Raw genomic sequence first — 23,952 nt, 5'->3', positions numbered from 1 at the left:
TACGCCAATGTGTGACGCCGACAAAAAGCTAACTTCTTAAAAGCTTTATATTTTAGAAGGTGGAAGACCTGGATGCTTCATACTTTGTATATGGGTGCCTCATTTTACGAAGTTTCCGTCAGTCACATGTCCAATGTCCTTGATCTCATTTTCATGGTTCAGTGACTAATTGAATGCCCGTCATACAGTTTTCACTTGACCTCGACCTCATTTCATGGATCAGTGAACAAGGTTAAGTTTTGGTGGTCAAGTCAATATCTCAGATACTATAAGCCATAGGTCTAGTATATTCGGGGTATGGAAGGACTGTAAGGTGTACATGTCCAACTGTTAGGTGTCATCTGACCTTGACCTCAATTTCATGGTTCAGTGGTTATAGTTAAGTGTTTGTGTTTTGGTCTGTTTTTCTTATACTGTATGGAATAGGTCTACTATATTTGGTGTATGGAATGATTGTAAGGTGAACATGTCTAGCTGGAAGGTGTCATTTGACCTTGACCTAATTTTCATGGTTCAGTGGTCAAAGTTAAGTTTTTGAGTTTTGGTCTTTTTTTCTAATACTATATGCATTTAATAGGTCAACTATATTTGGTGTATGTAAATATTTTATGATTAATATGTCAGTCGCACATGTTTTATTTGACCTTGACCTCATTTTCAAGGTTCATTGGGTTCAAAATTTCAAACCCATTATCTCGGTAGTTCTTTATGACTTAGTATTGAGGACTCTGCTTAGATAAATAGCTATTGGAAGACGCCACAACGGGATTGCAAAAATATTCTTGGGTAAGCATTCTTAAAGCACAAATAATCCGGTCTTCAATTTGAAAATGTTAAATTCTACAAAAATATAAAACAACACGTTTAATAATTTATTGCGTCCAAAGCGTTTTTCTGGATTTACCTTCATCAGGAACGCTCAAAGCCAAACATTTGAAATCCGAAGATGTATAAGTACCGAAAATCGTTGAAGAGCTATATATGTCAAAAATACCTAAAATAAATAGCCAAATTCATCTAAAGCCAACTTTGCCTGAGGGAGTTGAAACCTAGGTTTCATAATAATTTCAAAATTTATAAACGGACAATTTTAGTAAAGTTTGTTTAATCATGTCAGTACCGAAGCACTGACTACTGAGCTGATGATACCCTCGGGGACTGATAGTCCACCAGCAGAGGTATCGACCCAGTGATGTAAAAATATAAAACAACACGTTTAATAATTTATTGCGTCAAAAGCGCTTTTCTGGATTTACCTTCATCAGGAACGCTATATATATAATACGCATTAGGGTACCAAATTTCAAACCCATTGTCTTGGTAGTTCTTTAATGCTAGGGGTTATAGTCTATGGTTTTAAAATAGCTATTGGATAGTACTAGACCGAATTTTTCTGTCTCCTGTGTCCATATTTCACCCTTCCCATATTTTATTTTCCTCATTTTGGCCTTTGATATTTTTATGCCCCACCTACGATAGTAGAGGGGCATTATGTTTTCTGGTCTGTGCGTCCGTTCGTCCGTCCGTTCGTCCGTCTGTCCCGCTCCAGGTTACAGTTTTTGGTCAAGGTAGTTTTTGATGAAGTTGAAGTCCAATCGACTTCAAACTTTGTACACATGTTCCCTATGATATGATCTTTCTAATTTTAATGCCAAATTAGAGTTTTTACCCCATTTCACGGTCCACTGAACATGGAAAATGATAGTGCGAGTGGGGCATTCGTGGACTGAGGACACATTCTTGGTTATTTCATTTTGGACACGTGTTAAAAAGAATAATAATGAAAAATCCAAATGATAAATAGGAAATAATATGAAATATTAAAAATAAACACGAAGAGTCAGATTATTCGGTCTATGATAGTACTACAAAGGAATAGCAAAGGATATCAGAAAATATTCTTTATTTTTTTTACATCAAGACATCGATTTCCTGATATCATTTTTTTGTGTTTTGATATCAGAAATAAGAAATAAATGTATGATGGCTCCCTGTGTGTCGTTCAAAGCATTCAATCTGATCAATGAGGCCAAGAAATAATTTTCGATATAAGGAAATACGGAAAAAATAGTAAAACGGCGCCTCATACGAAATAGCCGTCCATTAACTCGGCATCCTGTAAAATAGTTCCTAAACATCAAAAACATGTCTATGTTAAATAAGTAAGCGCTAGTGACTGTCATACAAGTGAGAGGTTTAACGCTATAAAACCAGGTTCAATCCACCATTTTCTACATTTGAAAATGCCTGTAGCAAGTCAGGTATATCATATGACAGTTGGTCCAAGGACACAGTTATCGTCCTTTGATTTTCGTTGTCTTAGTCCCAACGTACGAACAGTGTATAACTTGCATTTTTTATTAGATCTCGATACTTCCTATGTTCAATGGACCGTGAAATTGGATTAAAAACTCTAATTTAGCATTAAAATTAGAAAGATCATATCATAGGGAACATGTGTACTATAAGTTTCAAGTTGATTGGACTTCAACTTCATCAAAAACTACCTTGACCAAAAACTTTAACCTGAAACGGGACAGACGGACGAACGCACGGACGGACGGATGCACGGACGGACGGACGCACAGACCAGAAAACATAATGCCCCTCTTCTATCGTAGGTGGGGCATAAAAATGGGTGCTGAATCTTTGTTAAGTAGTGCCGGATTTGTTCTAATTAAAATAGGTCAAATTTTATTACGTCTGAATTAAAGCTGTCAACCTGAATTTTAGACCTCTTTAACACATAATTGTCAATATTTTTTGTTAGAGCTGGTAGAAGTTTCTATAAATTTGATATTATTTGTCCCACTAGTAGTACACTACACTGTAAAAACAATTTTGAGATAGAGCAGGTGCAATTTTTTTTAATTAATATGAATTTATTGTCTAAAAGAAATGCACTACGAAATAACTGTGTTCTAGGGCCAGTTGTTGTCCATTCGTTTGATTTTGCCATTTGATTAGGGACTTTCCGTTTTGAATTTTCCTCGCAGTTCAGTATTTTTATGATTTTACTTTTTATATGTTTTTTAATAAATGTCTTGTAAAAGAAAGCTGCACGAGTGAATTACGCATTTTTGTGTTAGTAGCTTGAATTTAATTAGATGATGGTTTTATTTTAGTAAACAATGTAAGGGAAGCAAAGATATAACACCCAATGCGGGATTTATAGAATTTGGCTTTTTTCACCATGTTTCAAACAAAATGTTCGGCTTAAAGAGGGCTTACCTCAGAAAAAAAGGGAGTAGTTTTTCAAACGTCTTTAAAGGATGACGAATGACAGAGTACTTTTTGGAAATAGAATTGCAGGATGAGAATTGCTGGATAGCTTGACACCACTGTAGTTCCTGTTACCCCACTTTTATGTTGAGCAAGGGGGAATATGAATATTTCTGTTTCAAAACCAGTTCATTTTGGGGTCCTCTTCGCGGTCCGCGTTTCAACTATTTTGACTTCTTTGAGAAATTAGAGACAATGATTTAGATTTTTTAAATAACTGAATTTTTTAAAAGTGTTGGGAGTAATTTCAGGATAAAAACAATATAATGTATGTTGTCTGGTAATACTGAGACATAGTAGTCTCAGGGTAATATAAAATTTATTTGTACTCGCTAAGAAAGAGGAGAAATGCTCGACAAAGCCTCGCTTATCTTTCTATTTCTAAAGCTCATACAAATAAATTTTATATTTTCCGTCACCATGCATATATTGTATTAGTATTAAATCGCGATATATACTAAAAATTAGGTAAAAAGAGATGGAGTTTGCATTTTTATCATTATATATATGCATGATTTAACCATCATATGTGTACATATGTCTCTGGTTTAATCAAGGAATTGTATAACATTTAAATATGCAGTTCCGTGGTTAAATCAAAGACATATATATGTAAAGACATATACATACATATATATGTCACTGGTTTAATGAAAACGCGAGAAATGCAGGCGCGAACGCAAACATGAAAGGGGTTCTAAGAGGTAACATGTAGAAGCAGGAACCCATACAAACCTTTCTGTAAATATAATTTTGATTAATGAATATGTTTCCGAAGAAAGTGTACGACAATGCCCCTTAGAATAATATCTTTTTGTGACATCTGTAAACTTAGAATGAAAATACACCCCACTTTGTTTAAATAGTCTGTTTGATTTGAAGTAGTGTCACATTCTCCCAACACGAAGGACTGGCCCGCCCCATGCGCTGTGTTCATGCGCAGTAAGTCAGTACGTTGTCCAGATTCTTTGTGCCATTCCACGCATACCAACAAGTGAGTTAAATATTTGTTTTATTTGAATTTAAAGTTAACACTTGAAACTTTTATGAATTTATGTTACAATTACATATGAATGTACTGTGTAAAAGTGAAAACTTGCTTGGAATATGTTAGAAACTTCAAACCAGAGCAGCATGGCCGAAATGTCTGTGCGGGCTTCGAATCTCTGAAATATTTGTCATTCTTCATGGCATAACTTCCGGGCGACAAACTTTTGTATCATGAACTTTTGAAACAGAAAAAGTTTACCTTTTCTCTAATGCAAGTTATTTGACCTCATAAAAAGTTCATTTCGGTACTTTTTTTTAATATCAATGTCACAATGATTCAAAGGTGAAGTGAACGTAATGCAGAAATGGCCGAAAATACACTGATACACTTTTCAGGACATCCAGGTGTCTACAAAAATTTGGATCGTTACAATTGGAGTTGAATCAAAATGTAATAGTCTACAGATTGCATAAGCCTCAGTTGATCGTGCATATACATATATATAGTCATTTATAGTGAGAATATTTCATTGGGAAAAATTTACAACCAAAGGAAAAACAGTCATGCATGACAATAACAAATTAGCCCCTGTGAGGAGTACCCCCTACATGTATGGAACATAATATAAGATGACTATTGGAACTAGATTCACTTGTATGAAACTTGTTAAATGTGCTTTATTATTATGCTGCATTTTTTTGAGGGTCGTAATGGGGGTACCTAAATCATGACGAATAAAGGTAAAAATTCCTGCCAAATAACATTAACTGTAATTTTCGGACTATGACGATAAAATGTACACTTTCTTTTAAACGATAATAGCATCAGCTGATTTTGATGAATCCGTTTATATTTTTTCAAAAAATTACGGTAACTTTAATTTAATTATTTGAGATCTCTGACGAATCAAATTAAGGATATTTTGACAAATCACGGTAATTTTTTAACCAATGTGACGCAAATGGTAGCTGCAAATAGCACCTGACATTAATGGGCATTACTACCCTTTTGTTCGCACCTGTCTTAAGTCAGGTTCAGTTCTAAGTCCAGTAGAGTGTTGTTGTTTGTTGATGTGGTTTATAATTGTTTCCAGTTTCTCATAATATTTTATTAAATTCTAAATTAGAATGATTTCGACAATGTAATTATTTATGAATGTATATAACACTTAAAGTTAAAAAAAACTACATGTATCAGTAAAGGTATTTTAGTTGTGATGCTAAATATAAAAAAGAAGATGTGGTATGATTGCCAATGAAACAACACTCCACAAGAGACCAAAATGACACAGAAATTAACAACTCTAGCACACCGTACGGCCTTCCACAATGAACAAAGCCCATACCGCATAGTCAGCTATAAAAGACCCCAAAATGACAATGTAAAACAATTCAAATCAGAGAACTAATGGCCTAATTGATGTACCAAAAATGAACTAAAACCAAATATGTAAAATGAAATTACATACTGTATAAATAAACGACAACCACTGAATTACAGGCTCGTTAAAACATCTTTACCATCATGACTTTTTATGCATACATGAAATGCATTATGCTATTCAAAGTGTATAACATACAAACAATTCTGTAAAGAAATGAATGAAAGAAGATGTGGAGTATACAGTTTGTATACCAAAAGTTACAGATATACTTAAGGAACACTTTGATAAAAAAAAAAGTTGAAAGACAAGAAAGACCCCAAACTTGTGAAAAGCCATATGACCTTATAGCAACTGTAAAATAAAAATATAAAAATCCATCTATGGTAAACTTTCTCCTACGTCTAAGATTCTTTACTATTCTGTGTCTTATTGTAAAAAAATGTATGTTGCTATTGTAGGTACAAAACAAATTATGTCTTCCAGTTGGCCAAATGTGGATCAAAATTTACCACCTGGCCCTCCTGAAACTATGACTAAAGCTGAAAGTAATTCTGGTAGTGGGGATGGTGATGTAGATGACCTTTCAAATGATGCTGAAGGTGTTTGGAGTCCAGACATTGAACAGAGCTTTCAAGAAGCATTAGCAATATATCCACCATGCGGACGTAGAAAAATTATTTTGTCTGATGAAGGAAAAATGTATGGTAGGTTTGAGATATTGTTATTACAATAGATTGGGATTTTGAATTGGTGGTCTGACACCTTATCTCACAAATATGTTAAACACTACATCAGGAACCTGTTATAATTCCCTTACCAACAAAGTTGAAGGGGACTTTTAGGTTTGCACTCCATCTGGCAAATCAGTTTTCGACATGCATGCTTAAAGATTTTCAATCAATCATGTCAATATTTGGTGTTTGTTTTATCATGGTAAGTTACAGATCAAGTTCAAATTTTGTAATGGTCTGCTGATTTTGTGCAGAGATATGGTCTTGGACTAAGAAAATCAAATTTTGTAATGGTCTGCTGATTTTGTGCAGAGATATGGTCTTGGACTAAGAAAATCATATGGCAAAATCAAAGGTACTTTATTCGTATAATTTTGATTAAATTTCTTCCCTTAGTTTAAGACTGAAAATATAAATTATATCAAATTGTGAATAATCCAGTCCCTTTTCTGTCATGCGTCTTAAACCAATGTACATGTGTCTTCCAAAACTTTCTTTGGCCGAGATTTACAAAAATGTTGTGCAAAATTCTATGGGAAAATGCCTAAAAATAGACTTTACAGAATGGGAAGGTTGAAATCATCATGTTTTCTAAAGAATTTGGCCGAAAAACTAAGACAGCATGTAAGTTAAACGTTATTTATCTTTAAAATTCAACCTACTAGGTGTTTCCGCATATGTGGACAAATCAAGGACAACATCTCCTTGTACATGTATCTTTATTTTTGTTTTGATTATGATTTTTCCTTATTTTGTATATACCATTTATACTCAGTACAGCAATTTTACCAAGGTTACACTTCCAATTTTCAAACAGAAAAGGTAAAAAAATTTCAGAGTAGATATTGTTCATTTATACACCAACAGAACTCTAAAAAGATGAACAATTCACCTACATTTGTACATGTGGAAAAATTGTTCCAACATAGGAATTGGCATATTGGCATTTTTATTGAAGGGGCATATATACATGTATAATCCTATTGTAATGGCAAAATGGTTAAGTAATTTAGCAAAGTATATAACCCCAAATTTTTCCATATGTTCACTCAAATAATCAGTATTGCTCACTTTTATTTGCCATGCTTGAAGATATTGATTTTATAATTGGTTTATAGTTTTATCAGAACAACTTACAGATCAAGTTAGAATTTTGTTTCGTTCTGATGATTTTTTGCAGAGTTATGGTACTTGGACTTAGAAAATTTACTCAAATAATCAGTTTCCTCAATTTTTTTCAATATGCTTGAAGATGTTGGTATTATAATTGGAATATAGTTTCATATTGATACTGATCAAGTTCAAATTTTGTTCCAGTCTGATGATTTTGTGCAGAGTTATGGCCTTATCACTAAAATAATCAGTTTTCCACTCTAAGTGACTTGTTTTCGTCATGCTTAAAGATATTGACTTGCTATTTGTTATATAGTTTTAACCATGATAGGTTATAGAACAAGTTAGCAAAGAAAATGTGAAGAAACTCAGACACAATGCTTATTACTACAGATCAAGTTTGAATTTTGGTGGTGTCGTTTTAACCATGATAGGTTATAGATCAAGTTAGCAAAGAAAATGTGAAGAAACTTAGACACAATGCTTATTACTACAGATCAAGTTGGAATTTTGGTGGTGTCACTTTTACTGCTCTAGATTAATGCCTATCAGAAACTTGAGTTAGCCTCAACCAAATTGAATGTTATCATATTGAGACTTTTTCACAATACTCTTTACCACAAAACTCAGATCAAGTACAAATTTGGGCAGCGTCACTTTTACTGCTTCAATTATGTCCCTTTATAATTTAGATGATATGCAAAGAGGGGGGGGGGGGGGGGGGCATCATCTGTGTTTAATGGACACATTCCCCATTTAATAAAGTCTATGAATTGCTTATTTCTAAACTATTTCAATGGGGTTTATATAAACTTGAAATACTGTGCACCTGTCCTAAGTCAGGAACCTGATGTTCAGTGATTGTCGTTTGTTGATGTGGTTCATAAGTGTTTCTCGTTTTTTTATGTAGATTAGACTTGGTTTTCCTGTTTGAATGGTTTTACACTAGTTATTTTGGGGGTCCTTTATAGCTTACAATTCAGTGTGAGCCAAGGCTCAGTGTTGAAGACCCTACTTTGACCTTTAATTCAGGCCATTCATTAGGAGGCGGCACCAGGTACTTTTACCCTCCTATGCTATTGACAAGTACAAATGTACCGCCTAAATGTAGGAATTTTTATATAAGATATTCATGGAATCAATTGAAAAGTACCACCTACATGTAGAAATGTGGAAAGTACCTGTCAACATGAAAGATAATGAAACCCCTGTTAATTGTTTACTTTTACAAATTTGTTTTTTGCGAAAAAAAATTAACAAATATAAAACAAGAAGATGTGGTTTGATTGCCAATGAGACAACTCTCCGCAAGAGACCAAAATGACACAGAAATAAACAACTACAAGTCACTGTATGGCCTTCAACAATGAGCAAAGCCCATACTGCATAGTTAGCTATAAAAGGCCCCAAAATGACAATGTTAAACAAAGTACATTATAATATTATCCTTTCAACTTAGACATAATTATATTCATCATTTCATTTCCACTACATCTTCTATTCCTAATTAAAATTGTGAAATTTATTAATATATAAACACTAACAGTTTAACATGTTTAACATTATGAAGAAAAATGAATTTCCTCCCCTTTCCTATCACCCAAAGTTACAATATGTTTATAAACCTTTTAACTACCATGACTACCAGAACACATCTACCTGTACACCAATTACAATTTACGTGTAGCAATATATTTGAACACAAAACATATATTAATTAATTTTATATTCTTTTATTATATTGTAATCATATCAGGCCATTAGTTTTCTTGTTTGAAATGTTTTACATTTTTCATTTCGGGTCCTTTAATAACTCAGCTCGACTTTGAGGTATGGGTTTACTCATTGTTGGAGAAATTCAGTGGAGGATCCAGAAATTTCCTTCAGTGGGGGCCACTAACTGCCCGCTCCGGTCATGCTTCAGTGATTCCCTATATAATCAACAAAAATTTTCCCAGAAAAGGGTGCCCCCTGCCCACCCTTAATCCGCATCTGGAATTACATATGGACCTACATGTGCCATATGGTCTCTTGTGGAGGGTTGTCTCATTGGCCATCATACCACATCTTCTTCAGTTTTGACATGAAGACATGGTCTACTGACTTTGAATTAATTAGCAATTTTCAATGTTAAGTTTTCTGCTTAAGTTTAAGTTTGATAAGATCTTCTTGTAATCGATTAAGGATATTTTGTATGAAGATGCATTACTATCTGTACAAATCAGTCTGACAACTATTTTGAAGCACTGCCCCCCCCCCCCCCCCCTGGTCATGGTCCAGTGATTTTGAATTAATTTGGAACTTTTCTTGTTTTTTTCAAAAATATTTTTGTTAAGTTTTCTTCTACTTGAGTAGCACTATCTTTATATGAAAAAAATATATATATAATGTTTTTGATTTTGATTCTTTATAAATATCAACAGTTTCTGAAAGATCTCTATCCTAATATGTAATTTCATCCTATATTTAAGGGGTGTTTCTTTGATAACATATTAGGAATTTGAATGTTTGATTGATTATATACATTTGTAACTGATAAAAAGTAAAAAGTATTCACACAAATCATTTATTGTTGTGTGCATGTATTTTATATAAAATTAGACACCTCTTGAACAAATATCATACGTCTTATCATTTTAAAAAATATATCTTAATAACAAAATATTAGTTATTCTTTTTATCATTTCTGTAAAACTTACAAACTACCGATTTAAATGTGAGGTTTACATGATAAGAAATAATATGATATGACACTATTCCTTTAAGAACCCCAGGTAAACTTACTTGGATCAATGAGTCATTCTTTTATGACTAATATCCTTCCTCCAAATTTAGGTTTTATGTTAATGTCTAACCTTAGGTCAAGCACAGGCTGCTTAGACATATATCTTTTTAGTATTATGTGTTTTTTGAATTTGAAAACATATTTTAAAATGACCAAATATTTTTAATAGGATTTAAAAGATAAGTTGTACATCTTAAAATTATAATCAGAGCGCTGGTAATATAAAACATCTTCCTACACAGGTACCTTGCATAATAAAACTGAATTGGTCTGTTGCCAGACAAAGGAAAAAATAGGTCATGATGTATTTGTTATTGTTCATATTTTTGGCAGTGTATGTGAAGGGATTTGTGTGTAATTTTTGTTTACAGTCTGAGTGATACAATTATAATTTTGACAGAAGAGATAAACACAGATTTTTTTACATTATATTTTATAAGTGAAAAATTATATTGATTAAGTTTTGGGTATTAAAAAAAAAGGGAGAAGGGGGGGGGGGGGGGTGTTCAGAGCTAGGTTACATAATGTTATTTTCACATTGATTATTATTTATTCATAACACTAAAGTACATGTAATAAGTAAATAATTTACATCTGATATAAAGTTAGATTTTTGACAGTAGACTTACAGTAAATAATTTATTATCATTTAGAGAGCATTTTTATAATTTTATTTTAAATATAGGGTGAGCTTGAAAGAAAAAAAAATAATAATCAAATATATCTCAAACTGCAGGCCTTTGAAGACTATAGCTATTTCTTTAAACCATAGTTTAGTAGATTCAGAACCTCAACACTTTACTTTGAAATCTGCAAATCAGAAAAAGAAAAAAAAGGCTAAGTGACATTTTTTTTGTTGGGGGGGGGGGGGGGGGCAATTCCTAAATACAAAGTGATAGGACTTGCCACTGGGATAGGTCAGCTTTTCAACAGTGTGAAAACTATCAGATATATATGATTAGGTCAACAAAGTTCCCCTTATTTTTTTAACTTCTTCTTCTGTCATCTTTCTTGGTGTTTCCAGCTGTTTAAAGTGTTTTTATCAACCAATTTTTCTCTTTTGACACTTTGTTATTCCACTCTTACATAACAGACCATTACACACCACAAGAAACTCAAACCATATGGGAAAAGGTATTCATTTTTAGAATCTAAATTTTATGAAAAGGGTGGGGTAATAGAATCCCAGCAGAACCCCCTTTCAATTAAGCATTAAAGGAGCCCTCTCCCCCCATGCTGCCACTAAATTTTAAGGAAACTTTGCAGTTTTGGGTTATTATCTTGAATATTATTAATGATAAAGATAAACTGTAAACAGCAAAAATGTCCAGCAAATTAAGATCTACAAATAAGTATAATATGGCCAAAATTGTCAACTGACCCTTAAAGGAGTTATTGCCCAAAAGATAATTTTTTTAATTTTTTTTTTAACCGGCCCAAAGGATAATTTTACACAATTTGTTTTTCATGTTAAATATCTTCTCCTCTGAAACTACTGAACCAATTCCAACCAAACTTAAGCTGAATAATCTTTAGGATATCTGGAATAAAGTTTGTGTTTTATTTTCTGTTTCATAAAAAAACATGGCTGCCATGGCTAAAAATAGAACAAATGGGTAAAATGCCATTTTTGGTTTATATCTCAAACATTAAAACATTTAGAGCAAATCTGATGTGAAGTAGAAATGCTCATTATAGGTCAAGTTTTATCAGCCATGATATTTCAGATGATAAACAACCCATTGTTGGGTTGCTGCCATCAAATTAAAAAATTTAAGAAAATTATGCAGTGTTTATGCCCCAGCAAGTGAAAGTTTAAGGGCCTATTGTTTTACTCCTGCTCATCTTTCCGTCCGTCCCATTATGGGTATATATAGATATTCCACATAACTGGTCTTTTTTTTTTTTTTTTTTTTTTTTTTTTTTTACATATATTGAAGTCTGGGGTTTGATTTTTATTAATATTTGCTCTTTTTGGAGATAGCTAAACTTTGTAATTTTTTGGAGTGTTTACTAGCATAAGTGGTGCAATTCCAGATAACTCTTCCTACAGTTTGAATGCTAGGTAGTTTTTACTTTGCTTGCTGTTTGTACATATATTGAAGGTGTGCATGAAAGGGAGGGGGAGGGTGAACCAGTTTAGATATTCTAACTAATAATGAATCTTGTCTTAGGCTTCTTCTTTGTCTTATTGAGGCCTTTTATAGCTGACAACAAAGTATGGGTTTTGCTTATTGTTGAAGGCTGTAGAGTGACCTATGGTTACTTGCATCCTTTTTCTTTAATTTGAAGTGGACAGTTGGCAATAAAACAACTATCTCTTATTTTCATAAAAATAGACTAGGCTAGTAGTTCAATTATGCTATAAGGCATGTGAGCTTGCTTTTTGTAGGTTTTTGCATTCATTTTTATGACCCATTTATGGATATTATGTTTTCTGGTCTGTCTGCCCGTTCGTTCGTTCGTCCGTCTGTCCGTTCATTTGTCTGTCCTGCTTCAGGTTAAAGTTTTTGGCGAGGTTGTTTTTGATGAAGTTGAAGTCCAATCAACTTGAAACTTAGCATACATGTTCCTTATGATATGATCTTTCTAATTTTAATGCCAAATTAGAGTTTTGACCCCAATTTCACAATCCACTGAACACAGAAAATGATAGTGCGATTGGGGCATCCATGTACTATGGACACATTCTTGTTTTCTCCTCATATCTGAATTTTCATTGAATCTCTTTTGCATGTACATGTAAAATGACATTGTGCACTGCTTATTAGATATTGTTCATCTGTATGATTATCCCTAAAGACAAAAAACGTAGATCTAACATTGTCAAAAAAGTTATATTTGAAGTCTTATGCTTTGCAGGAAGAAATGAACTTATTGCCAGATATATAAAGTTACGGACAGGAAAGACAAGAACTAGAAAACAAGTGTCCAGTCACATACAGGTTCTGGCAAGAAGGAAAGCAAAAGAAATACAAGCACAACTTAAGGTATTAGATTAAATCTAACTTTACACAATAAACATCACCTCCTGTAGTGAGTTAATTGTTGTAATAGTTATCAAAGGTATCAGGATTATAATTTAGTACGCTAGACACACATTTCGTCTACATAGGACTCATCAGTGACGATCATATCAAAAAAGTTGTAAAGCTAAACAAGTACAAAGTTGAAGAGCATTGCGGATCCAAAATTCCCAAAAGTTGTGCCTAATACGTATACGGCTATGGTAATCTTTGCCTGGGATAAGAAATTCAAAGTTTTATAAACAGGAAATTTATAATTCTGAAATGATTTTCAGCACAAATGAAATAGAAAAAAACAATTAAATTAAATAACATTTTATGACCTCCATGCGAAAAAAACCCACCTAGATCTCTTCTAGACATTTTTCATATACAGGGCATTGACATTCAGTATACAGGAATATGAAATTCAGCATACAGGGCTTTGCTTTTCTTATTGCTAAATTAAATTTGATTATATAATTAATGGTACATGGATGTATGCATGCATAAATCTTAATTCTAATGCCAAAATAGTCCATTCCAATGCAGGACCAGTCAGCGAAGGACAAGGCATTACAAAGTATGGCGTCCATGTCATCAGCACAAATTGTATCTGCTAGTGCCATTCACAATAAAGCTATTCAGCAGGGACTTGCAATTCCTCACAGTGTTGGTCCAGTACGACCGTCCTACTCAGCTAGCGGTTCACAGGTTAGTTATCTGTAAACGATCTGTTGTAACACAAATTCAGTTGTACTTTTTGTGGGCATGCTCAAAACTGTTGTCAAGACTGTTAATTATAGTTTTATTTGAATGATTTTAAGTACAATATCTGTTAATTGATAGGTTAATGAAAGTTTTATGAATACATTAGACATGTATTTTTCAAGTTAAAAGATTATATATTTCTAAATGTAATTACATTTTTTTGCTGTAATGATTTGCTTTGTATTTTTTATTTTGATTTGCAAGCCTTATTTGAGTTGTGTACTTTGTTTCAGTTTTGGCCTCAAAATAATGTTGGACCTCAAACTGAGTAAGTATATGTGTTAAAAGCTTGTTTGCTTTAAATGTTTATCAATAATATCATTTTTCCAGGTTTTTAAATGTATGGTATATATATAAATGTTTTAAATTCCCAAATTTCCATTTGTGATATTGTAATTTGTTGTCAAATTAAGTCAGATATTAGTGCTAGAAATTTGTCATAGAGGAAAGGAACATTAACATCCTACATAAGGGTACATGCATATATAGGAAAATGACATTTTTTGGTTCAATAAATAGAAAAATTAATGTTATTTGAAGATAATGATAATTTGCAATGAGATGAAGTCAACTTCACTTTTCCTTTCAGTAGTACTGTATGTCTCATTTAAGATTCTAATGCAATTTTTTTCATTGGCTAAGATTTAAAATCCACAATTGACATTTCTTGCATGTTGTGACAAAGAAAAAAATGTAAAATAACAAAAATACTAAACTCAGAGTAAAATTCAAAACAGGAAATCCCTTATCATTGGTAAAATCAAAAGCTCAAACACATCAAACGAATGGATAACAACTGTCATATATATGATTTGGTACAGACATTTTCTTACTTAGGATATGGTCAATTGAACCTTGTTTTATATGAAGCTAAACCTCTAACTTGTATGACAGTCGCATACATTACAATTATATTGACAACAATATGTGAAACAAAAAAAACCCAGACATAATAGGTAAAAACGACAAAATAGGGGTACAGCAGTACAGAACAAAAAATATGTCAGGCATATAGACAAAGCACATTAGCAAAAATGAAAGATGAGTATAAAAATTTACCATAACACAATAAGTACAGAGACATGTGATTGTCAAATGGATTTTACCAAAAACAGTCTTAGTAATGATATACAAAAACTATTAAATAACACTATAACAAGTAACAACATCAGTACCTAAGTTCTATACTTCAAGACCATTGTTATTGTTTGTGAAGTTGATTTGGAATATTTATATATGTAAGCCTCAAATCTATGTCCTTTCCGCAAAACTATGTCCTTTTTAATATTGCGTCATAGACGTTCCAAATCTATGTCCTTTATTGTCTCAAATCTATGTCCTGTATTGTCTCACATCTATGTCCTTTATTTACTCAAATCTATGGCCATTTTTGGCTTAAATCTATGTCCTTTCATCGACGTAAAACATAACAAAACGTCATCAAGTAAACAATGAAAAGTTATCAATAACAGGTGTAAGTACGGCCTTCAACACGGATCATTAACTCACACCGAACAAAATAGTACAAGTGGTTTATATGACAAAATCAGGTTAGCATTTTAACTATTACTACACATGATTTAAAATTGCTTTATGTTTTGTCTTTAAAACTGGAGGAAAATCTGTTATGAATAGTGGACTGATGGAAAATTTTCAAAAATTTGTCTTTAAAACTGGAGGAAAATCTGTTATGAATAGTGGACTGATGGAATATTTTCAAAAACGTCAACTATAGAGATTTATCCTCTTGAAATGTTTTCTCACAATTATCAGGATATCTTTACTCCTACTATTGTGGAATATTTACAATTCAAAACAAATCCAGCCATGAACAAGGGGACTGCGGTGTTGACATCTAGTTTCTGGAGAGAAGGGATATGCCAAAACATAAAGAATGATTCTTCTCGGGGAAATATTTTCGTTATTAAAGACATTATTACAAGTTTTACATTTAAACTAAATAGATACCAGCTAAGACCAAACAATTGAAATATGTTCTTTTGTGATTCACAAATATTTCAATTAAAAATATAAAAAAACGTTTTATTTTTAGCAATTTAAAATGATTTTTTGATACATGTACTAGTATTCAAGAAAAAACATAGATAAAGTGGTATAAATGTCAATGAAACAGCGATATGAACAAATTCAAAGACAAAACGAAGTAAGTTGAAGTTGCAAACAAATATTCATTCTTTACTGTCTTTTTGAGTAAAATAAATATGGTTTTGTGGTTTCATTCTTAAAGACGGCATACAATAATAACACACGCATCATATGTAAAGATTTTAACCACACACATGAAAAAAGACTTAATAAAACAAAGGCATATAAGACTACTTGAAACAATATCATAAATACCAGCTAAATAATTTAGCTGGATTTTCTTAAACGTATACTATACTTCGGCTGTTGCACATACATGGATAACACATACCAACTTAATATTGAATTATGGGAAATTATTTAATAAAATAAAAAACCTACAAGACCGAACTTATTAGACGGGCATAAATTTGCGTATGGTGAAACAAATTGGAAAAAAAAATTAAAACATAATACAGATTTGAGACCTTATCTTTCATATAACAGATTTGCGAATGACGTCGCGATTAAAAATCGGACACAGATTTGAGGAAGAATCATTTTTTACGGACATAGATTAGCGATTGACGTCACGATGGGGCATAGATTTGAAAAACGGACACAGATTTGAGGTCGTACACAGATCTGAGGTTTACATATATAAAGAAATAAGTCAACACATTGAAATGCTTGGATCAAGAAATTTTTGATCACTATAATATAATGTATAATATATAATGGAATATAAAACAACATCTACACATGTCACCTTAAGTGATGAGGTTTAGGCACAAGAAATGTAAATTGAAGTTCATGATATTATTTTTTTTCTTCCAATTTATGATTTTAATGCATAATTCAGGGGCATAAAGTGTTACCCTTGTCCTTCTGTCCCTTTCATTCCCAAAATTGGTTTACATTCTCTAATTTTATTTGGCTCAGCCAAATGCCTTTAGACTGATACACAATGCTGATTATCACAAAACACAGATCAAGTTCAGATTTGGTAGCATCACTTTTACTTTTCATGAGTAATGTCCCTTTATAAAAATGAGAATTGCTGATTTTTTCTTTTTGTTCTCCAACTTCAGGTTGCCTCAACCAAATGTTATAAAACTTACACACAATGCTAAACACAAAACACAAATCAAGTTCAAATTGGGTGGGTAACTCTGTTCTGTTCATGAGTAATGCATCCTTATAAACATGAAAATTGACAAAGTTTTGGTTTCCCTTTTTAATCAAGTTTGCTCTAAACATATTTTATGTAACTTAAAACTAAGCTTATAACCGTAAAACACAGATCAAATTTGAAATTAGGTATCTTAGGTACCATTCTGGAGTAATGCCCTTTATAAATGGATTTTTTTTTATCTATAACATCTTTTCAATGATTGAAAACAAAATGTCAGCCATGTAGTTGAGAGGAAAAATAAAGAACTGAAGAAGGCCAATGGCCGAAACGTCTTGATAAATTAGTTTATTTATACAATTATAAAAAGTATGTTCCCTATTGGAATTTTGAAAACAAGGGAAAAAAATGGTAATATTTTTTTTTTTTCTGTTCTCTAACCAATTTTTTTTACCAAATGTAATAAAATTTAAAAACAAAGCTTATAACCGTAAAGCACAGATCAAATTTTAAATTGGGTGGCATCGTTTTTGTCATTCTGGAGTAATGCCATTTATAAATTGAAAAAAATTCCAAATTTTTCATTTCCGTTCTATTATTTTTCCTCAACTAAATGTAATGTAACTTATACTCAATGCTTATTACCATATAACACAGATCAAGTTTAAAATTGGGTGATGTCACTTTTACAGTTCCATACTTGCATCCCTTTCAGACCCTTTGAAATGTTTAATGCAAGGGGCATCACATCAGGGGACATAATTCTCCATTTATTTGACATTAATTACTTGGCTATTGTTTTGAAAACTTCAAAAGCTTGGTAAAAAGTGAAAATGCAAAAATTCTCAGCATAGTTAGTTCTATCTAACTGAACAAAAAACCAACTGCTAAAATGTATGTTTTTATAAATAGTCTCAGTTTTTTATCCTTAAATCTTTAAGAAGCGTTTCTATTATGCCAGATGTTAATGTAAATGATGTTTAATATATGTCACATTGCAGTAGAAATTATGATTGCAATATTACCCTTTGTTAGTTTTATACATGTTAGTTACTTTGATATAAACAGTAGACTTCAATTAATCTATTTCAAGTATTAAATAAATTCCACTTCTTTAATCGGAATTCATAAATGTAGTAGTTGTGACCTTTTTCGATGGTTCTGTACTGCTTGATATGACTGAAAAAAATATTTTATAAGAAAATAGTCAATAAAAATGTTTATTTTCATGATTTTGAAATATTTTTCCATGTCGAGGCCTAGGTCTGGGAGCAAAAAAGATAAGCAGTTTTGAACAATAAAAAGTCTTGTTATATATATCTAGCTAATTTTTTTTTTTTTATCATTGTAGTGTTAAGCCACCATTTGGTACACCAGGTTATTTAGAACACAAATCCCAAACGTCTGTGAACAGTGAAGTGGTAGCTCCGCCATGGCAAGGCAGGTCAATAGCTGGACCAAAACTACGTCTTTGTGAATTTAGTGCTTTCTTAGAACAGACAAGAGATCCAGATAATGTGAGCCGCCTTCATATCATTTTACTTTATATTTGAATAAGATTTAAACAATTGATATTCAAAATCGGCTCCAATTATTTTATGCAGTGAAATCTTAACTAGACTAGAAATAAAACTCTTGTGTCAGGGGGAGATCATACAGTGTTGTTGAAAAAAAGTTTGATTTAGCAGAATTTTCTTTGTTTCAAACATTTATAAAAGCAAAATTGCGAAATACTAATAATCAACAAAAGAAATCCAAACATACCTAAAAAGATCACTGCTTTACGATTGTATGTACTTGAATATGTATTTATATTGATATTTATGCTATGTTAATGACTAGTAGTGTGACCATCTGCATTCTTTAGAGGTCATCTTGATGGCTATTCAGATGGGATTTAGTCTAAACTACACATTAAATAGTGATCCATTAAAAAATTAAAAATAACAAGTCCATGCATTGTAAGTTGTTTCTTTTTGTTTTTTTGTAATTTGGATGTATGTTTTGATATGTTATATGATTCAAATTGGTGAAAGTAAATTTGACAGATAGTGCCCCATTAAAGGACTGAATACTCAATGAACTGTTATTTTTTTTCAGTATGCAAAACATTTATTTGTACACATTGGTGCTACAGCAACATATTCTGATCCACTTTTAGAGGTAAGTTTGATTTAATTCAGCTCAAAACTGCTTGACCACAGTAGTTAAAGCCATTTTACCTGTATAAGTTAAACATTTATACCAGTATGACTCTATAGTCTAGAAATGTTGGGGTATGTAATAGTAAGTGTCCACAGCTTGAGTCTTAATTCGATTTAATGCAAATTAACTAATGAGTATTAACGTTAACATATGTCTAATGCAAATAAGCCACTTCGGAATTCAATTCAAATTAAAAATAAGAAGATTGTGTGAAAGGAATTAGCGAATTCAATTCAAATTAAATGTACGGTATGTTTGTAAAGGGCCAACCTGTTATAAAAAATTGAAATGATTTCAATCCCCAATGAATTATTTCCGTTCTAATAGGACAAAGACAGTAACAAAAACTTGTGTTAAAGCAAATTTTGCTGTTTCCGTAATAAAACAGTATGAATAAAGACATTAATGGTGAAAAAAGCTATCGGTATGCTGATGACAAGCTCAAACAAGTTTTGACTTACGAGTTTGCATGAGTGTCTTATTAGAATTTATGAATAAAGTCAGATTGTTCCCATTTGTTTCAAAAACACAAACTCTGCAGTTAAAATAATGTTGCAGATAATATGTTGAACCTGTTATAAAGTGTTTCTCCCTTTTCACATTAAAAAAGTTTAGTCCCTGTTATATATATATATAATTGAATTGACATGAATTGAATTAAAAAAATGTTTATTAAATACTTTAGTCTTAATTTTTTTAGGCTGTAGATATTCGACAAATTTATGACAAATTTCCAGAAAAGAAAGGTGGATTGAAAGAATTGTATGATAAAGGTCCTCAATCAAGTTTTTTCTTGGTGAAGTTTTGGGTAAGAAAATCATTACAAGTATTTGTTTTTACAACTTGGTTACCTCTACTCTAATCATTAGTTGTCTCTATATATGAGCTGGTACCTGTAGATTTAGATTTTCACCCTCTTAAATGTGTTGTAGAATTTTGTTATTGAAATGAGTAACTACCTGTACAAATAACATGAGAATTTTGTTCCAATTGACGTCTTGCCACTTAACTTTACTAAGTAAACTCATCATAGATACCAGGATCAAATTTTATGTTTACACCGACTCGTGTTTCGTCTATAAAAGACTCATCAGTGACGCTGGAATCCAAAAAAGTTAAAAAGGCCAAATATAGTAAAATGTTGAAGAGCATTGAGTAACCTTTGACTGAGACAATTTAAGAAAATTAGCTTTCTGTATCATTTTATTTAAAAATAACTAGCTGATTCTGATGTCAGAATTTTCACAATTACCTATTCTGATTACAGGCTGACATTAACACCAATGAAGCTGATGAAAGTGGTGCATTTTATGGTGTGACGAGCCAATATGAAGGAAATGAAAATGTACCTATTAACTGTTCAACTAAAGTGTGTTCATTTGGAAAACAAGTTGTAGAAAAGGTTGAGGTAAGTCAATGGTGTCAGATTATTCTTTTTTTAAATATGTAATTAGGAGGTGAAAATATTAGGCTTGAATCATACAGTCCTATGGTATCATTGTATAAACTAACGTATATTGGTTTCTGTCCTCTTTCTTTCTGTTTACCTCAACCAAATGTTATGAAACTATACACAATTGCTTAATAACCACAAAACACCTATCAAGGTTGAATTTTGGTGGCATCATTTTAACCGTTCTAGAGTTATGCCTCTTTAAAGATGGAAAAACTGCTTTATCTTCAGTTTCCCTTCTCAAACTTTAGTTGGCCTCAACCAAATGATATGAAACTTATACAAAATGCTTATTACCGCAGATCAAGTTTGAATTTTGGTGGTGTCACTTTAACTGTTCTAGAGCTATGCTCCTTTATAAGTGGAAAAGTGCTGACTATTTCGTTTCTGTTGTCTTACTTAAGTTTGCCTCAACAAAATGTTATTAAACTTATACACAATATTTATTACCACAAAACTCAGATCAAGTACCAATTTCATCACTTCAACTGTTCTTCAGTTTTGTTCCTTTATAACTTATAATGATATGCATGCAGGGGCACCATCTGAATCCTATGGACATATTCCCCATTATTTTTTTTATTAAGATAAATAATAATTTATGTCATAAAATGGACATTATTCACTTTATACTTACTTTATTAGTGGTTTTTATTACACTTTGAATTATTTAGTGAGAAACATGGTAAATGGATGCAAGAAAAATATATTAATGACATATGACATGACTAGGTTTTATAATCTATATATCTTTGTCTGACATACATGTATATAATATTGCATTAACCTACATTCACAAATATAATGCATGACCATGTAAAATTCTCAGTTGCAAACATGAAGCATAATTGATAAGGTATATATATTATTGATTTTTATTTTCAGACTGAGTATCCACGGTATGAAAATGGCCGCTTCGTATATCGAATTCATCGATCTCCAATGTGTGAATACATGATAAACTTTGTACACAAATTAAAACATTTACCAGAAAAATATATGATGAACAGTGTGCTGGAAAATTTCACAATTTTACAGGTAATAAACCAATCCATATCATTCTTGTACATTTGTTTTATAAGCTATATTGGAGTAAACTGTAGGGACCAAAGAAATATCCAGCAAGGTCAGTGTCAAAGATTTGTTAAGTTAGTGATTAGGTCTGTTTGAAAAGGAGCAACTAACTTTGAATTAAAAGTAATTGGCATTTAATTGTATTAGCAATTCTCATTTCCATGGTGATTATTTTTGTTTCTGCACATAAATTAAGTTTTTAACATCCAAATTTTATGAAACTAGTACACAGTTGCTAAGAACCAAAACTTGCAGACAGAGTGTGTCAGAAACCTATTTTATGTTAAAAAATTGATCTCAATCTTAATTCAGACTATATATCAAGCATGAATATTGTGTTCAAATGCCCCAACTGTTCAGGGTTTGACCTCTGCGCTTGTATCTTGCTATGTTAAGCGAAGCATTTTATTGAAGCTGAATTGAGTTTTTAAAAAAGGTTCACCTTCAATCTATCTATCAAATCAGTATGCAGTTTTATTTTAAATCTGACAAAACTTCTTCAATATAATACATAGATACTATTTTATTGTGAACCTTACCACAGATTCATCTGATAGTTACCTTTCCATTTAAACTTTTGGCAGTTCTATTGTCCCATTGAACAAATACAGCAGGTATTGTTCTCTGTGTAGTTTATTCACTGGGACCTTTAAATTTCTTCTAAGAGAAATCGTGATTAATTTACCTGAGTAAAAATTGTATCTGCTAAATAGATTGAAATAACATATTTAACATTTAAAAACCTGCATGCGAGTTTGTATTTATAATATTTTCAATCTGTCACACTGATTCAAACTTTAAATAAAAGTTTATTTCTGACAAAATTTTCAACATTATTCCTATTTGGAAAAAAAAATTGACAAAACAACCTAAAAATGGTGATATTTATAAAAGGCCTTATAAGTATTCTATAACTATATATAAATGTAAACAAAAACTAAAAAACTCAAATATCGATTGGAACAATACTTAAGTTTTTCAAAAATCAATTTTTTATGATTAAATTAGTGTTTATTTTGAACGGATTGAAAACAATATTATCAATATTGAATAAACACAAAATCACATGCAGTTTTTTAAATGTTGAACATGTTTTTTCAATCTATTTAGCAGATACAATTTTTACTCGGGTAAATTAATCAATGAGTGATAGATTTCTCTTTAAAAGAAATTTAAAGGTCCCAGTGAATAAACTATACAGAGAACAATACCTGTTGTATTTGTTAGATGGGACAATAGAACTGCCTAAAGTTTAAATGGGTAACTATCAGGTGAATCTGTGGTAAGGTATAATTGGGTTCGCAATAACACTCTATGTAGTTTCGTATTGATGGTATTCTGGACCCTGCATGATCCTAGAAAATACTGGGAATTTAAAATTTATAATGAAATATTTCTTTTTTTTCAGGTTGTTTCAAACAGAGATACACAAGAGACATTATTATGCATTGCTTATGTTTTTGAAGTTTCAACAAATGAACACGGTGCACAACATCATATTTATCGTCTTGTGAAAGATTAAATCTATGCAATATATTGTTAAAGCATTGTAGTAACATGACTGTATATAGCTATCATCCTCTTATTTTCTCAAAGTAGAACTTTTATCTTGCATCTAATCATGAAATTGTTACAGATAACAATAAAAAATTAGAAATTCATCAAGCACTTTGAAAATATAGAAATTTATCAAAAACAAGGAATAATTGGAATCTTGGAATTTTGAATTATGGAAAATTGATTAGAAATATATGTTGAAAGCAAACCCAACTCAATAGGGTTAGCCATGCATGCATGGCTCAGGCTTATTTACTTTCACTATCATTCTGTATGAACTAACTACACACCCCCCTTTTAGCCATGGATACATGGCTAACCCTATTTAGTTGGGTTAGTTTTCATCATAAATTTCTAATCAATTTTCCAGAATGCAAATTATTC

General features: G+C 31.6%; 1 protein-coding gene across 3 annotated transcripts; it reads left to right on the top strand.

The window, feature by feature from the left end:
- The first annotated feature begins 4,198 nt into the window (after nt 1–4,198).
- On the top strand, nt 4,199–23,672 carry LOC139492249 (transcriptional enhancer factor TEF-1-like). Of its 3 annotated transcripts, none has more exons than XM_071280446.1 (11): nt 4,199–4,276; nt 6,116–6,361; nt 13,149–13,276; nt 13,844–14,005; nt 14,296–14,330; nt 18,631–18,796; nt 19,380–19,442; nt 20,185–20,292; nt 20,752–20,892; nt 21,823–21,975; nt 23,420–23,672. In XM_071280446.1, exons 2-11 carry the CDS (start codon nt 6,130–6,132, stop codon nt 23,531–23,533), a joined length of 1,302 nt encoding a protein of 433 aa, XP_071136547.1. In that variant the 5' UTR covers nt 4,199–4,276; nt 6,116–6,129; the 3' UTR covers nt 23,534–23,672. The 3 variants fall into 3 exon arrangements, with proteins under 3 accessions (XP_071136547.1, XP_071136545.1, XP_071136546.1); XM_071280444.1 differs by having other exon boundaries at nt 13,829–14,005; XM_071280445.1 differs by lacking the exon at nt 4,199–4,276 and adding an exon at nt 4,598–4,723 and having other exon boundaries at nt 13,829–14,005.
- The last annotated feature ends 280 nt before the right edge of the window (nt 23,673–23,952 follow it).

Source organism: Mytilus edulis, chromosome 10 (assembly GCF_963676685.1).
Source record: "Mytilus edulis chromosome 10, xbMytEdul2.2, whole genome shotgun sequence".
Taxonomy (NCBI): domain Eukaryota; kingdom Metazoa; phylum Mollusca; class Bivalvia; order Mytilida; family Mytilidae; genus Mytilus; species Mytilus edulis.
Note: the sequence above shows the minus strand (reverse complement) of the source record. Positions and strands in the feature narration are given on the sequence as shown.

Bases quoted from the DNA above. Each gene is read 5' to 3' on its own strand.
- LOC139492249 (XM_071280444.1), top strand. From the start codon at position 6,130: ATGTCTTCCAGTTGGCCAAATGTGGATCAAAATTTACCACCTGGCCCT. The intron at 14,331-18,630 runs GTAAGTATATGT...TTATCATTGTAG, and splicing joins AATGTTGGACCTCAAACTGA to TGTTAAGCCACCATTTGGTA. The intron at 19,443-20,184 runs GTAAGTTTGATT...TAATTTTTTTAG, and splicing joins ATTCTGATCCACTTTTAGAG to GCTGTAGATATTCGACAAAT.